The sequence below is a fragment of the Hemitrygon akajei genome, chromosome 4, assembly GCF_048418815.1.
Source record: "Hemitrygon akajei chromosome 4, sHemAka1.3, whole genome shotgun sequence".
In the NCBI taxonomy this organism is placed as follows: Eukaryota; Metazoa; Chordata; class Chondrichthyes; order Myliobatiformes; family Dasyatidae; genus Hemitrygon; species Hemitrygon akajei.
In genome coordinates, this window is record NC_133127.1 from 9,578,886 (window position 1) to 9,596,931 (window position 18,046).

Here is an 18,046-nt window from a genome sequence, read left to right on the forward strand (position 1 = left end):
CGCACCTGGAGTACTGAATGTAGTTCTGGTCTCCTTACTTGAGGAAGGATGCACTGGCTTTGGAGGTGGTGCAGAGGAGGTTCACCAGGTTGATTCCAGAGATGAGGGGGTTAGAGACTGAGTCGCCTGGGGCTGTATTTGCTGGAATTTAGAAGATTGAGAGGTGATCTTATAGAAACATAAAATTATGAAAGGGATAGATGATAGAGACAGGAAAGTTGTTTCCACTGGTAGGTGAGATTGGAACTTTGGGACATAGCCTCGGGACTCAGGGGAGTAGATTTATGACGGAGATGAGGAGGAACTGCTTTTCCCAGAGAGTGGTGAATCTGTGGAATTCTCTGCCCAATGAAGCAGTGGAGGCTACCTCAGAAAATATATTTAAGACAAGGTTGGATAGATTTTTGCATAGTAGGGGAATTAAGGGTTATGGGGAAAAGGCAGGCAAGTGGAGATGAGTCCCTGGCCAGATCGGTCATGATCTTATTGAACGGTGGAGCAGGCTCGATGGGCCAGATGGCCGACTCCTGCTCCCATTTCTTATGTTTTTTATAGATGCATATTTGTACATATACACTACACACTCACACACACACACACACACTCACACTCACACACACACACACACACTCACACGCACACACACACACTCACACTCACACATACACACACACACTCACACGCACACACACACACACTCACACACACACTCACACACACACACACACACATATACACACACACACACACACACACACACACACACACACACACACACACACACACACACACACACACACACACACACACACACACACACCTCAGACGTTTGCTTTTGCAGGGAACTGTAAAGATGTGAAGGAGCAGATTTTCCACACAGAGGAAACTTCTCGTTGATTTGATGTAAACTGTGCACTTCACTGCATGGTTTGATGTACCTGTGACACATGAAGCTAATCTGTAATCTTTCAGAATTTAAAACAGAGAATCAGCAGGGGTAAAATGAGTAATGTAATGTCTTTGGCAAGTTGAAATTTTGTCCAAAAATAAAACTGAGGAGAGGAGGGACTACTCGTGAGCAAAGGGAAATTGTGTCTGGGTTTAGAGGAAGTGCGAGGTGCGTACATCCGCTAAGGAGAAGTTTATGGGGGTTTCATGAGTTCAGACAGGCATGCAGATATTTCAGGACATGTTGATAGCAAGAAGGTCGAGATGTTGGGTCTCATGAAGTCTCCAAGACCTGATGATATCTATCACTAGTTATTGAGAGAGGCAAGAGAGGTGATTGTTGTCTTGGTCACTGGCAGGGCAGTTGTCATACTAAGCTGTGATGTGCTGAGTCTTATCCACAATGATCTACCTCATTGTGCCAATGCACCTTGTCTGCAACTGTAACACTTTACTCTTAACCGTTTTCACTTGTACTACCTCAATGCACTGCTGTGTTGTGTGGCTGGCAGACAACGAACAACACCAATCTAGGTTGAACTGAACTGAGTATTCCCGGATTGTTTCAATGACTTTGTGGTTTGATGTTTTATATTCTGTGTTCTTCACTTTTTCTTTGCTGTTTACTCAGTTTGTTCTTTTTTCTATTGTGATTTGGAGGGGGGAACAAGGTTGATGTTTTCCTTTGAATGGGTTCCATGGTTTTCTTTATTTTGTGGCTGTCTGTGGGAAGATGCAGAGTTGTGTACTGCAGAGTGAATGTACTTTGAATCTTTTGATGAAGTAATTTGTAGGGATCACAGGCAGAACAACATTTCACTGGGCCTTGCAAATGTGACATTAATAAACCAACTTACAAATTTACCAAAAGTAGATCAGTAGGAAATATGGCCAAATAAACGGAGATGGAGTTTCATCTTGACAAGAGTGAGATGTCACACTTTAGGAGGTCAAACATATGAGGAAATTGTGCAGTTTATGATAGGACTCTGAGGAACATTGATGTACAGAGAGATCTTGGGTTCTAGGTCTATAGTTCCCTGAAAGTGACAACACAAGTAGACAGGATGTTAAAGAAAGTGTATGACATACTTGCCTTCATCAGTTTGGACTTTGAGTATGAAAGTTGAAAAGTCATAAATTGCAACTGTATGAAACTTTGGTTTGTTGGGACCAACATTCCCTCTAATTATTTTTATAGACACGCAGACCACCCGTATCTCTGAGCAGGAAATTTTTACACATCCTAAAAACTGAGCAGCATTTTATATGTTTTGGTAATAAGCTTTCTATGAGTATTTAGAATGAAAATTCAAAAATCACAGACTTTTGATTTTATTTATTGATTGAAGGGTGTAATGAAATACAGTACAACCGTGGCAAATCTCCATACGTTTCGTGAAACTCTTTCTAGCTGTGTCTAATTCCAGCTGCATGGCAACAAAGGCTATGTGCACGGGAGCGTTTGAGTCACTGTGCGGCCGTTTAGAGGGAACTGTGACTGGGTCACTATGTGAGCAGTTCTGGTTACTACGCTACAGGAACAGTGTAGAGGCTTTGGAGAGGGTGCACAGGTTCACTAGGATTCGAGGCTATGAGCTAAAAGGAGAGAGGATGGTCAAAGATGGGTTGCTTTTTCTGGAGTGATGGAGGCTATGGAGAGAACTGATGCATGCTATCAGACTAGATAATTTGAACTAGAATATAAAAGCAAGATGTAATGTTGAGGCTTTATAGGGCATTGATGAGGCCTCATTTGGAGTATCATGAGCAGTTTTGGCGTGAACATCGATTTCTCAAACTTCTGGTAATGCCCCCCCCCCCCCCTCACCATTCCCCATCCCCTTTTCCCTCTGTCACCTTATCTCTTTGCCTGCCCATCGCCTCCCTTTGGTTCCCCTCCACTCTTTTCTTTCTTCCATGGCCTTCTGTCCTCTCCTATTAGATTCCCCTTCTCCAGCCCTGTATCTCTTTCACCAATCAACTTCCCAGCTCCTTACTTCACTCCTCCCACTCCCGATCACCTTGTGTTTATCCATCTCCTCCCCCTGCAACTTTTAAATCTACTCCTCATCTTTCTTTTCTCCAGCCCTGCTGAAGGGTCTCGGCCCGAAACGTCGACTGTACTCTTTTCAGTAGATGCTGCCTGACCTGCTGAGTTCCTCCAGCATTTTGTGTGTGTGTTTGTTAGTTATGGTGAGAAGATCATTTTCACACCTGGAAGATGTTAAAAGTGGGGTTCCGCCGCTGTTTCTAATTTACATTAATGATTTGGTTAAGCACATAACAAATAAACTAGTGAAGTTTGCAGATAACACAAAATGAGGGCAACGAGCTGATAACAGTCAGGTTGCAAAATCAATACAGTTAGATAGATAGATAGATAGATAGATACTTTATTCACCCCCATGGGGAAATTCAACATTTTTTCCAATGTCCCATACACTTGTTGTAGCAAAACTAATTACATACAATACTTAACTCAGTAAAAAAATATGATATGCATCTAAATCACCGTCTCAAAAAGCATTAATAGCTTTTAAAAAGTTCTTAAGTCCTGGAGGTAGAATTGTAAAGCCTAATGGCATTGGGGAGTATTGACCTCTTCATCCTGTCTGAGGAGCATTGCATCGACAGTAACCTGTCACTGAAACTGCTTCTCTGTCTCTGGATGGTGCTATGTAGAGGATGTTCAGAGTTTTCCATAATTGACCGTAGCCTACTCAGCGCCCTTCGCTCAGCTACCGATGTTAAACTCTCCAGTACTTTGCCCACGACAGAGCCCGCCTTCCTTACCAGCTTATTAAGACGTGAGGCGTCCCTGCTCTTAATGCTCTAAACAAATTCCAGATGTGGGCAGATAAATGACAGATGAATTTCAATGTGTAAAATATTACATATAGTGAGTAGAAATATTAGTGATAAATATACAATGGGGGTCTTGAATGAGAAAGTGCACAGTGTGAGAAGGGTTCGGGTGTCCTTGTAAACACTATCAACTATCAACATCACAATCAACAGCAAGACAATACACAGAAGCAATTAGGAAGGCTAATAGAAAGTTGGACATGCGCAAGTCCAGAGACATTCTCCTTAAGCTCTGTAATGCACTTGTAATGCACTCAAGGTTGTACGCCTTGAGTACTGCGTACAATTTTGGTCTCCGTATTTTGTGCGGGATGTGAAAGTACTGGAGAGAGTCCAGAGACGGGCGACCTAGACTCATTCCAGGTCTGCAGGGTATGAACTATGAAGAAAGATTGAAAGAATGAAATCTTTTTAGCCTAAGTTGACGTAGAATGAGAAGACACATGGTAGAAGTGTTCAAAATCATTAAGGGAATAAATAAGGTGGATGCCAGTTGCTAATTAAAAATTAATCCATCAACAAGGACACGGGGCCATAGGTGGAGACTAGTTAAAGGGAGATTTCAGATTAACATTAGGAAGCATTTCTTTACACAGCAAGTTGTGGACACAAGGAACAAACTACCTAGTTGTGTAGTTGAGAGTAGTACCTCAGGGACTTTCAAATCTAAACTCGATAGTTATTTCAGCACACTATGTGACTGTGAATTTGGCAAGCTTTGTTGGGCCAAATGGCCTGTTCTTGTCAAAACTTTCTAATCTTCAAGGATAGTAGGGGTATGGAGGGTTCTAGCCCCAATGCAAGGCGATGGGAGTAGGCAGTTTAAATGGTTTGGGCATGGACTAGATGGGCTGAAGGGCCTGGTTCTGTGCTGTATTCCTCGATAACTCTATGCATGAGGGTTAGTGAGTTGTGGGCATACAATGTTGGTACCAAATGCATGGTGACACTTGTGGGCTGCCACCAGCACATCCTAGACTGTGTTGGTCATTGATAGAAATGAAGCCTTTTTTTCAATGTACGTTTTGATGCTAATCTTTAAAATCTGTTTAGTAATATTTTGTCTTGCGCTGTACTGCTACCACACGAAACAACAAAGTTCACGATGTACGTCAGCGATAAGAAACCTGATTCTGTTTCTGACGGAGTGATTACCGTGCTGTTACAGACCCATACGCCATCGTCTCGTTCCTGCATCAGAGCCAGACCACGGTGACCATCAAAAGCACCTTGAACCCCATCTGGGACCAGACGCTGATCTTCCACGAGATCGAGATCTTCGGTGAGCCCGGGTTCTTCGGCACTAAACCACCGGATATTGTGGTTGAACTGTACGACCATGATACCTACGTAAGTATGAGCCATCATGTCCACTGAAGGTCAATCTTCCACAGCGCTGGGAGGAGGCCAGTCAGTCCTCCTGAACCTGTTATCAGGTCAGCAGGCCACTCAGCTCCTCGTGCCAGCTGAATGGGGATAGGAGGTCATGCGCGCTCTTGAGCTTGTTAGGAAGCAATTGGAATCATACAGTACAGAGGTAGACCCTTCGATCCATCTAAGCTTGTCCCAGTTGCCCATATTTGGCCAATATCCCTCTAAACCAGGGCTTCCAAACCTGGGCTCCACAGACTCCTCAGTTAGTGGTCAGGGTCCATGGCACAAGCAAGGTTGGGAACCCCTGCTCTAAACTTTTCTATCCACTTGCCTGTCCATGTGTCGTTTAAATGTTGTTAATGTAACTGTCTCACCCATTTCTACCGGCAGCTTGTTCCACACACTGGGGACTCTCCAGGTGAATAGGTTGCTTCTCAAAGTTCAGAAGTTCAAAGTTCAATGTAAATTTATTATCGAAGTACATATATGTCACCGTGTTACTACAGCTTGTTACACCGCTGGGGTTTACGGCAGCAGTGAAGGTCCTCCATCTCTGGTGGTTTTCAGGGCTTCCTTCATCATGTCAGTAGCTTCCTCTCAATCTTCACTACTATCAGCCATGCAAGTCCCAGGTGGAAACTCAGGAATACCGTCACACTCAGATGTAGAAGGATTCTTCATTGCTGTTACCGTAACAATTTTCTTTTACCAGTCAGGGTTGTTAGCCCTGAGCTGAACCACCAAATCTGGAGGACCGGTGGACCACTCTTAGTCTGGCCTCTACCCTTTGACCTGTTCAGCATGGGTGACCCTACCAAGAGCTAAAGCATAAAGCCCTGACTCCAGCCAACGTAACTCTCTGGCTCATTGAGATACACAAGTCTCCAAACCATGACAAGGTTGAGGTCATCTTGGAGGATGTCATCATATACTATGCTGAGTTTTGTTTTCCCCATGTTCCTCATAAATCTCTCCACTCTCACCTTTAAACTCTGCCCTCTGGTTCTTCATTCCCCTGTCTACTGCCCTCATGATTCTATACATCCCTCATGCCTTATTCTCCTACTCTCTATCAGTGAGTACAAGCCCAGAGCCTGTGGAGCATAAATGTCAGAGTAGTGAGTGTGTCTGTGTCTGTCTTGCTCAGGGATGAGCACACTCACTGGGTTAGTAGTTGCAGACATCTTGTGCCCACTCCACAGTGGCATCAATGCAACATAGGCCCCTTATTTAAGGAAAGATGTGCTGGTATTGGAGAACGTGCAGAGGAGGTTCTTGAGAATGATCCTGGGAATGAAAGGGTTAACACATGAGGAGTGTTTGATAGCTCTGGGCCTGTACTTGCCGGAGTTTAGAAGAACGGGAGTGGGGGGTCTAATTGAAACCTGTTGAATATTGAAAGGCTTAGATAGAGTAGATTTGGAGAGGCTGTTTCCTATAGTGAGGGAGTCTAGGACTGGAGGGCACAGCCTCAGAATTGAGGGATGTCCATTTAGAACAGAGATGAGGAGGAATTTTTTTTAGCCAGAGGCTGGTGTATCTGTGGAATTAATTGCCACAGGCCAAGTCTTTGGGTATATGTAAAGCGGAGGTTGATTGGTTTGTTATTAGTAAGGGAGTCAAAGGTTATGGGGAGAAGGCAGGAGAATGGGGTTGAGAGGGATAATGGACCTCGATGCACTGAATGGCTTAATTCTGCTCCCATGTCTTCTGGTCTTATAACAGGCTTCTTTCTGTAACGCAGAGAATATGCTCAGCGGAATCCATAATTTAAACTATTCTTATAATAAAACATATAATGTGGACAGAATAATGTAACACATTCTTCTTATAGCTGAAAATATGAAAAAGCAATGTTTAAAAATATTTAATCAGAGTCACAGGTAATGAATTTACACTCTGTAGTGTCAATATTCGTTCTTATTTTTGGGGGCAGGTTTGAGTAGGTTTTAACCACTTGTAATGTGAGTCATCTCTCAAAATGAAAACAATTTCCATGTTTTTTCTTTACATTTTGCACATTCCCCGCCACAGAGGAATGGTCGGCAGGGAACTGGGTGTTCCCCTTGACACTGCCCTAGTGTTGCTGCAACGGGATAGCAGCTTGCTCTGACGCACTTTTGAATGGAGGGGAATGCACGGTGGTTGGTTAAATAACTAAATCACCTTTTCCACGTGAAAGTATTTTCCTCTTCAGCAGTCCAGGAGCAGATGGTTCATAGGACAGACATGGTAGTGTAGCGACTATCGCACTGCTTTACTGCGCCAATGGTCGCAGATCGAGGTTTGCTGTCTCTGTGGAGTTTGTGTGCTCCCTTTGTGGGTTTCCTCTGGATGCCCTGCTTTCCTCCCACACACCAAAGTCACACGGGTTAGGGTTAGTCAGTTGTGGAAGAGTGGCAGCACTGGTGGGTGTAATTGGTCAGTGCGGGTTCGTTGGGCCAAAGGGGGCTGCCACTCTGATGGGTCTCTAAATATTTTGAATCACCTTCCAGGGGTTCCCAGCCCGGGGTCTTTGGACCCCTTGGTTAATGGTAGGGGGGTCTATGGCATAAAAAAAGGTAGGGAACCTCTGCTTTGGAGCGATGTCCTCTGGAACATCACAAATATGAGAAAATCTACGGATGCTGGAGCTCTAAAGCAACACGCACACAACCCAGAACAGACCAGTACGGAGCTTTTCACCAGCAATGTTCTGCTGGCCTTTAAACTTCTCCGAATCAATCTAACCCTTCCAACTTACCTAGCCCATAAAATCCTCCAGTTCTCTTTCCTCTGCCAAGTCCTGTTTATTCCCCTTCGCAGATGCTGCCTGACCTGCTGAGTTCGTTGAAGGTTTGCTATCTGTGAGGAGTTTACGTGTTTTCTCTGTGACCGTGTGCAGTTCTTCCAGGTGCTCCAGCTTCCTCCACATTCCAAAGGCATACGGGTCCGGGACAGTAACTGGGGGCATGTTCTGTTGGCGCCAGAGGTATAAAGACACTTGCGGGCTGACCAACATAGTTCTTGCTGATTTGATTTGATGCAAATGGTGCCTCTATCTGTCTGTTTCGATGTTTAGATGTACATGTGACAAATAAAGCTAACTTTGCAAAAGTCTGGTGAAATATCACGGAGAAACAGCAGGAGTATTGAAGCACAAGAAAATGTGCAGATGTTGGAAATTCAAAACAATACACACAAAGTGCTGGAGGAACTCAGCAGGTCAGGCAGCATCCATGGAGAAGACGAAACAGTAGACATTCCGGGCCGAGACCCTTCATCAGGAATAGAGAGCAAAAAGGGTCTCGTCTCGAAATGTGAATATTGAAGAGCAAGTTAGCGATTAGGCTGCAAAAAATGTTCTGATCAGCTAACTAGGAAGAATGTAGAACATAGAACAGTCCAGCTTCAGGAACAGACCCTGTTGTACCAAACCAATTAAACTAGATGCATGAAGATGAGAAAATCTGCAGATGTTGGAAATCCAAAGCAACACACACAAAATGCCGGAGGAACTCAGCAGGCCAAAAGTGTAACCAGTCGACTTATCAGATCAAGACCTTTCATTAAGACTGGCAAAAAAGATGAGAAGTCAGAACATGAGATGTGGCGGGGGGGGGGGGGGGAGGGAGGAAGAAGTACAAGGTGGTAGGTGATAGGTGAAACTGAGAGAGGGAGGGATGAAGTAAAGAGCTGGGAAGTCGATTGGTGAAAGAGATAAAAGGCTGGAGGAGGGGGAATCTGATAGGAGAGGGTAGAAGACCATGGAAGAAAGGGAAGGGGAAGGAGACCAGAGGGAGGTGATGGTCAGGTGAGATAAAGTGAGAGAGGAAAACAGGAATGGGCATGGTACTAGTAATCAAATGCTAAATTAATCTCTTACCCTTATCTCACCGGGGTATGAGACACGCCAGCTACCCTCACCTGCTTAAGCCTGCCTGTCAAAGTGGGTACGGGGGTGTGCCACTGTCCGCATGCAAACAGCTACTTAGAGCCACAGGTGAGCTGCCCCAGAATGGACATAATAAGCTCCTTCACCAGAAGTGCTCCCCCTCCCTGGACACCCCATACCCAGCCGTGGACACTGGATGAATTCCTCTGCCAATCACTATTAGGAACTAATACACAGTTTTATAGTAGTATTGGTACTGTTCTAATTTGTTCTGTATTTCATTTTAATATGTAACTTGTTACTTAACTAAATGACAGTTTATCTTTTTAAATCCCTTTTTAACTACTTCCACGAAATTCCGGCTAGTTGGAGAAGCTGCCTAAATGTACGGGTCGCAATGCGTCTCAATTAACCAGAACCCACTGTATATGAGGACTTTGATAATAAATTCTCTTTGAACTTTGAATGCAGGACGATGGTGTTTGGGCAGAAGTTCATCGATGACTGATACATGGCAGGGTAGGCTCGCTGAGCAACATGCAACAAGTGCTGGAGGGACTCAGGCAAATCCTACCTCACGTTCTTGTATTCTCCTTAGGGTGCCGATGAATTTATGGGCCGGAGTATCTGCACACCCTCACTGGAGCGCTCCCCACGACTGGCCTGGTACCCAGTGCTCAGAGGGAACAGGAACGCTGGGGAACTTCTGGCTGCTTTTGAGCTTATTCCACGGGAGAAGGTATGTGAAATCAAATGTCTACAACAGCAGCAGCTTATGCTTAGAAAGCTTCTGCCATGTAATGAAAAGGTGTGAAGTGATCCACTTTGGAAAGTTGAAATTGAAGGCAGAATACAGGGTTATTGGCAGGAACAGTGTGGAGGAACAGAGGGATCTTGGGGACCACGTCCATAGATCCCTGAAAGGTGCTGCACAAGTCAGTATGGTGATTAAGAAGCGTATGGTGTATTGGCTTTCATTGGTTGGGGATTGAGTTCAAGAGGTAATGTTTCAGCTCTGTAAAACCCTGGCTAGACCACACGGTATAACATGTTCAGTTCTGGTGTTCTTGTTATAGGAATGATATGGAAGCTTTAGAGAGGGTGCAGAGGAGATTTTCCAGGACGCTGTTTAGATCAAAGAACATGCTTCCTGAAGATAGCTTGAACATACCAGGGCTTTTCTCCTTGGAGCAAAGGAGGATGAGAAGTCAAGATGATAAGAGGCATGGATCAAGTGAACAGCTGCTGTGGAGATGGCTAATACACGAGGACAAAATTTTAAAGTGATTGGAGAAAGTATGGGGGGGGGGTGTTGTCAGAGAGGGATGGGTGGTGGAATATGCTGCTGGGGTGGTGGTAGAGGTAGATACATGAGGGACCTTAGGAGACTCTTAGATACATGGACAGAAAAATAGAGCGCTATGTAAAGGGAAGTTTGATCTTGGAGTGGGCTAAAAGGTTAACACAACATTATGGGCTGAAGCGCTGGTACTGTGTTGAAATGATTTATGTTCTATGTAATAAACCACTGGAATGGGATTTAAAGGAGGAAATATTGAACAAGGGAAACCAGGATAGTGACCAAAATCTTGGCCAAAGGAACACCTTAAAGGAGGGAGGAAGGGTACTGACTTAATTACTTTCAGGGCTGCAATTCTGGAGCTCAGGGCATGTGGAACATGGGAAGGCAATTGGAGGAACCCTGACATCTTGTTGTAGGACTGGAGGAGATTCTGCAGGGGCCATGGGTGGATTTCTGAAGGATAATGAGAACTTCAAGTCTCAGAGCTGGAGCCAGTGTTGGGGAGGGCAGATGGGCTTCTAAAGGCCAACTTGTGCATTTCTCTGGGTGTGATGGTGAGGAGATTCTTCTCAACTAATGGTTTCTTTGTTCTTCTCCTTCACATAGCGGTCGGTCCATCACATTCCTGGCTTGGAGGTAAGGGAGAATAACTGACTCATGTCTTTCGAAGAGTCTTGGCCCATAATGTCACTCTGTTTATTCCTCTCCATAGATGCTGCCCGACCTGCTGTGTTCCTCCAGCATTCTGTGTGAAACAACACAGAACACAACAAGCAACAAAACAACAAAAGCAAAACAAACCCTGCTCCCCATTCTCACCCACACACACAGCATCTATGGAGGGAAATGAGAAGTTGACACTTCAAGCTGAGACCCCTCAACAGAGGTGCCTTGGCAGCGTAGCGTTTAGGGATGCCATGGTAGGGCAGCAGTTAGTGTAAAACATTAAAGCTCGGGGTGTCAGAATTCAGAGTTCAATTCCAGTGTCCCCTGTAAGAAACTTTGTACGCTCCTCTCCCTGAAAGTGTGAGTGTCCTCTGGGTTCTCTAGTTTCTTCCCACAGTCCTAAAATGTACCGGTTAGGAGGTTGCTTGGTCATTGTAAATTGCCCTGCGATTAAGCTGGGGTTAAATAGTTGGGCTGCTGGATGGCGTAGCTCATTGGGCTGGAAGAAGGACCTATTCCGTGCTGTATCCCAAAATAAATAAACAAATAAGTAAATAAATTCAGGACTCACTGGCATCCTAATCGCTTTTGAACATCTGTATCCAATCCGCCTTCAGTGTCTGTGCTCTGCATGGATAACGGATGTCTCATTGGCAAAGCTCAAAGTCAATTTATTATCAAAGTACATACACAACCCTGAGATTCATTTTCTTGTGGGCATCCACAGTAAATCAAGAAACACTATAGAATCGATGACCACACACAACAGGATGGACAAGCAACCAGTGTGCAAAAGACAACAAACTATGCAAATACAAAAAGTAAAAAACAATAAACAATAAATATTGAGAACATGAGGTGAAGTGACCTTGAAAGTGAGTGCATAGATCATGGGAACAGTTCCGTTTCATTTCTCGCACTAATACATTCTTTCTTTCATTCCATCTCGATTCCTGGGACTTGTGCCTTCCACCACAGGACCAGTTCAGCACCCTGAAAGAGGTAAGAACTCGCGGTCCCTGTTCCAGCTGCCTCTTAGCACGTGGGCCATTGTTCTAATTGGTCAGAAAATAAAGGAAGGTGGGGGAAAAGGTCCAGTTTCGGGGTGGGACTGGCAGACATGATGGGATGAATGGTCTTCTCCACATTCTGAATCTGTTGGATTCAGAGGGTAGGGTTACATGTGCAGTGGGATGAAAGTGATCGAGTTTGAAGGGAGTTGTGTGACAACAGGAACGTTATTACGATCTGATCATCGCTCATGTAGGATTGGAAATTGGTTTATTATTGTCACGCGCACTGTGGTACAGTAAAAATCTTTGCTTTGCTTGCCATATAGGCAGATAATTATATGCACAAATATACTGAGGTAGCGTGTGGCATCCGTTAGTCTCGCGAAACTATGAATCTGCGCCCTCTCCAGGACGCAGGCCTGGGCAAGGTTGTATGGAAGACCAGCAGTTGCCCAAGCAGCAAGTCTCCCCTCTCCACGACACTGATGTTGTCCAAGGGAAGGGCAAGGGCCGATACAGCTTGGCACCAGTGACGTCACAGGAGTTGCCAGAATGAGGTTGAAGACAACGTCGGACTGCCTCAGGGACTCCAGCTCCGGATTTGTCCTCTGGGTTTACTCCCGAAGCCTTTCCCATGAGTGGGTATGGCCACAAGGCAGCGGAGGTTTGAAATCAGAGTTTTCCCTCTCTTAGATGGACTGCCTTCCCAGGCTGACGAGCTCCATCTACCCGAAGCACTGGTTTTAAGGCGTCAGGTCCTGCCTTCGTCCCTTCTCCTGTCAGTAGAAACGGTTCCGTCGGGCTTAGAGGCTAAGCCACACGAGAAGGCCAGGAGTTGGATTTGGTTGTCAGAGGCTATTTGAGGCGCATGCCGTGAGGAGCACTGAGGTAGTACAAAAGGAGAAACCAATAACAGAATTCAGAATAAGGTGTTAAGTGTCACCAGTGAAAAGGACATTGGCAATTGTGGGGGATGACTTACAGCGGACTGAAACGCTTGTGTTTATAGACGTTAGGAAAGAGGATGTGCAGGAGCTTTTGAAAGGTATTAAGTTAGATAAGTTGCTGGGACTGGACAAGATATACCCCAGGCTACTGTGGGAAGCAAGGGAGGAGATTGCTGTGCCCCTGGCAATGATCTTTGCATCATCAATAGGGACGGGAGATATACCAGAGGACTGGAAGGTTGCAAATGTTGTTCCCTTGTTCAAGAAAGGGAGTAGAGATAGCCCAGGAAATTATAGACCAGTGAGCCTTACTTCACTGATTTCTGAGCATTTGGAGAGAAATAATCTGATTAGGGATAGTCAGCATGGCATTGTCAAGGCAGGTAATGCCTTATGAACCTAATTGAATGCTTTGAGGATATAACAAACCACATTGATGAAGGTAGAGCAGTGGATGTAGTGTATATGGATTTCAGTAAGGCATTTGATAAGGTTCCCCACAGGAGGCTCATTCAGAAAGTAAGGAGGCATGGGATTTGAAGAGACATTGCTTTGTGGATCCAGAACTGGCTTGCCCACAGAAGGCAGAGGGTGGTTGTAGACGGGTCATATTCTGCATGGAGGAAGGTGACCAGTCGTGTTCTGCAGGGATCTTTGTGATTTTTATAAATGACCTGATAAGGAAGTAGAAGGGTGGTTTAGTAAGTTTGCTGATGACACAAAGGTTGGGGGTGTTGTGGACAATCTGGAGGGTTGTCAGAGGTTACAGCGGGACATTGATAGGATGCAGAACTGGGCTGAGAAGTGGCAGATGGAGTTCAACCCAGCTAAGTGTGAAGTGGTTCATTTTGTAGGTCAAATATGAGTGCAGAATATAATATTAATGGTAAGACTCTTGGCAGTGTAGACAATCAGCGAGATCTTGGTCTCCAAGTCCATGGGACACTCGAACAGTGTTGTTAAGAAGACTCATGGTGTGTTAGCCTTCATCAATTGTGGGATTGAGTTCAAGAGCTGTGAGGTAACGTTACAACTATATAAGGCCTTAGTTAGATCCCACTCAGAATACTGTGTTCAGTTCTGGTCATCTCACTACAGGAAGGATGTGGATACTACAGAGAGAGTGCAAAGGATATTTACAAGGATGTTGCCTGAATCGGAGAGCGTGCCTTATGAGAATAGGTTGATTGTACTTGGCCTTTTCTCCTTGGAGTGACGGAGGATGAGAGGTGACCTGATAGAGGTGTATAAGGTGATGAGAGGCATAGTTCGTGTGGATAGCCAGAGGCTTTTTCCTAGGGCTGAAATGGCTAACACGAGAGGGCATCGTTTTAAGGTGCTTGGAAGCAGGTACAGAGGGGACGTCAGAGGTAAGTTTTTCACACAGAGAGTAGTGGGTGTGTGGAATGCACTGCCAGTGGCGGTGGTGGAAGAGGATACAATAGGGTCCTTTAAGAGACTCTTAGATAGGTACATGAAGCTTAGAAAAATAGAGGGCTATGCGCTTGGGAAATTCTAGACAGTTTATAGAGTAGGTTACATGGTCGGCACAATATTGTGGGCTGAAGGGCCTGTAATGTGCTGTGAATTTCTATGTAAGACAGAGATAGATAGAGAGAGAGAGAGAGAGAGAGAGAGGGGGGGGAGTCAAATAAGGTGCAAGGCCATGACAAAGTAGATTGAGAGATCAAGCATTCACCTTTTAGTGTATGAGATGTCTATTTCAGTTTGATACAAGTGGGATAGAAACTGACCTTGAGCCTGGTGATACGTGTGCTCAGGCTTTCGTATCTTCTGCCCAGTGAGAGGGGAAGAAGGGAGAACAATCATGGTGGGTGGGGTCTGCGATTATGCTGGCTGCTTTACTGGGCAGAGAAGTTCTCACTCTCTCTCACTCTCTTTCACTCTCTCTCACTCTCTTTCACTCTCTCACTCTCTTTCACTTTCTCACCCTCTCTCACTCTTTCACTCTCACTCTCTCTCTTACTCTCTCAGACTCTATAATTCTTTCTTGCTCACTCTCATTCTCTCTCCCTTACCAGCTCACACTCTCTTTCACTCTGACACACACACACACACACACACACACACACACACACACACACACACACACACACACACACACACACACACACACACACACACACACACACACACACACACACACACACACACACACACACACATATATATATATATATATTTTTATATATATGTACATTAACCACTGTGTTTTGGCCCCATGTTTGAGACCAGCAGTGAGATTTGAACCCTCGCCAGAGCTGAGGAATCTGCCAGAAGACCGAGCTGCTGACCAGGTTGCTTACTTGAACTTGTCCCACTTGCCCACATTTGACCCATATCCCTCTGAACCTTTCCTTTCCACATAGCTGTCCCAGATGTCTTTTAAACAGCATAATTGTACCCATCCCTACCACCTGCTCTGGCAGCTCGTTTTAGACTCCCTGACCCTGGGAAAATAGTCTCAGCCCATCCAGTTTAGTTAATGATATTATACTGGTAATTGTTTTAGTTTATTCTTATTTGGAGATACGGTGTGGAACAGGTCCCACCGGCCCAATGAGCTGCCCAACAATCCACCTCCTTAACACTAGCGTAGTCACAGGTCAATTTACATTGACCAATTAACCCACTAACTGGTACACGTTTGAAACCGGGGCACGCAGAGGAAACGCATATGCTCACGAGAAGGACATGCAAACTCTTTACAGACTGCAGTCGGAGTAAGCTCCAAACTGCGACGCCCTGAGCCGTAGTGGTGTCACGCTAACCGCTGTGTGACTGTGCCACCCCAGTTGTACCCACCAATACAAATTCTTCTGGCAACTTGTTCCACAGACCCACCACCCTCTCTGTGTGAAAAACTTACCCCTTTAAATCTTTCCCCTCAAACCACCCTCTCTAGTTTTAGCCTCCCATATTGCGGAAGTAAAAAGTGATCATCCATCCTATCTATGCCCCTCATGGTATACTAAACCGAATCACTTCAACTTCAGGTTATTGCCAAGTCCGGTGAGGAACAGGCTCAGTGGAAAATCTGCTTGTAGCAGCAACCCAGGCAGGTTGGTACATGAAAGATAAGTTATGCACTTCTCCCCAGGGTAGCAGAGCCCCAAACTCAGGGCATAGGTTTAGGGTGAGACGGGAGAGATTTAAAAGAGACCTGACGGACAACTTTTTCACTCGGAAGTGGGCAAGTTTATGGAACGAGCTGCCAGAGGAAGTGGTTGAGGCAGGTACAATGGTATCATTTAAGAAACACTTGGACAGGTACGTGGAGGGAAAGGGGCTTAGAGGATGTGAGTCGATTGCAGGAAATTGGGTCTAGCTGGGTAGGCTCTGTGGTTGGCACTGACTGCTTGGGCAGGAGGGCCTATGTCCTATTGAATTATTTTATTTTGATACTCGGCATACAGCCCAATTACACTCGTGACAAATTAACCTAGTAACCGGTACATCTTCGGGATGTGGGAAGAAACCGGAGCACCCGGAGGAAACCCACGTGGTCACGGGGAGAATGTACAGACTCCTTACTGTCGGCAGTGGGAATTGAACCCCAGTCGTTGCTGCTGTAAAGGGTAACGGTAACCACTACGTTACTGTGCCACTCACATCAGCCCCATGAATCTGTACAGAAACACCCCTGGCTGCAGGGTGAACAGTCCCGGTCTATCCAGTCTCTCCCGATCGCTCAAGCTGCCCAGTCCAGGCAACATCCTCGTGAGTCTTGCTTAATCACATCCTTTTACAATCCCACACCGGATTGTGTTTCGCCGTGGTTGGAAACACTCAGCCCTTTGAGATTCTTCAGGCGAAGGAAAGGAAATCTGACTATGTCCATCTCTCACAAGCAGCTGGTTTGGAGATGTTTGTGATGGCTCAACAGGAATTGCTTCTAAAGTTGACTCAGAAGAGCACTGGGATTCTGTGGACTCTGTGAACCTTCTGCGGTGGGGCTTTCCTGCATTCCAGAGGAGGAGAGGTTTGGACAGGAGAGGGCAGCAATGTTCCTTGTGAGCGAGGAGCTGCAGTCTCTCACACCGTCAGATCATGGGGGCTGGGAGAGCGAGAGAAGCAAAGGGATTTCGGGAAATCTTAAAGCAGGACAAGGAAGAAAGGGGGCATTTCAGAGTAACACACATAAACTGCTGGAGGAACAGCAGTTCAGCCAATGTCTATGTAAAGGAATAAAGAGAGGTGCAGGGGAAGGGAAGGGGAAAGAAGGTGGGGGTGGGGAAGGAGTACAAGCTGGCAGGTGATGGGTGAGACCAGGTGAGGGGGACGGTAGGTGGGAGGGGGACGGGGAATGAAGTGAGAAGCTGGGAGGTTATAGGTGGAAATGGTAAAGGGATGAAGAAGAAGGAATCTGATAGGAGAGGACAGTGGATCATGGGAGAAAGGGAAGGAGGAGGGGCACCAGAGGAAGGTGATGGGCAGGTGAGGTGAAGAGAAGAGGTAAGAGGGGAGCTGGAATAAGACAAGGAGGGGGTAGGGAAGAAATTACCATAAATTGGAGAAATCAGTGTCCATGCCATCAGGTTGGAGGCTCCCCAGACGGAATATGAGCTGTTGCTCCTCCAATCTCAGAGTGGCCTCATCGTGACAGTGGAGGAGGCCATGGACCAACATGTCGGAATGGGAATGGGGAATGGAATGGCCACTGGGAAATCCTGCTTGTTGCTGTTGCTTGGCAAAGCAGTCGGGTCTCACAGGAGCAGAGAGGCTGCACTGGAAACACCACATACGTACAGTCACGGTAGCCTAGCGGTTAGCACAACGCCATTACAGCTCAGGGCATTGGAGTTCAGAGATCAGTTCCAAATCCCCTGTAAAAAGGTTTATATGTTCTTCCCTTCCGCGTGTGTGTTTTCTTCCACAGTCCAAAGATGTACTGGTATTGGTCATTGTAAATTGTCCCGCGAATAGACTAGTGCTAAATAGGTGGGTTGCTGGGCAATATGATTCAGCGGACTGTAAGGGCCTGTTCCACACTGTATCAATAAATAAATCAATAAAAGAAAATATGGCAGAT

The 18,046-nt window shown here is 45.6% G+C and overlaps 1 protein-coding gene across 1 annotated transcript in view; it reads left to right on the plus strand.

Annotated features, from left to right (window-relative positions):
- Positions 1-18,046, plus strand: part of LOC140726118 (dysferlin-like) — a 388,334-nt gene that overhangs the window by 239,655 nt on the left and 130,633 nt on the right. Inside the window, 4 exon segments of the mRNA XM_073042070.1 lie at positions 4,985-5,166; positions 9,663-9,803; positions 10,974-11,003; positions 12,012-12,035. Of these exon segments, the coding sequence (XP_072898171.1) occupies positions 4,985-5,166; positions 9,663-9,803; positions 10,974-11,003; positions 12,012-12,035 (377 nt within the window).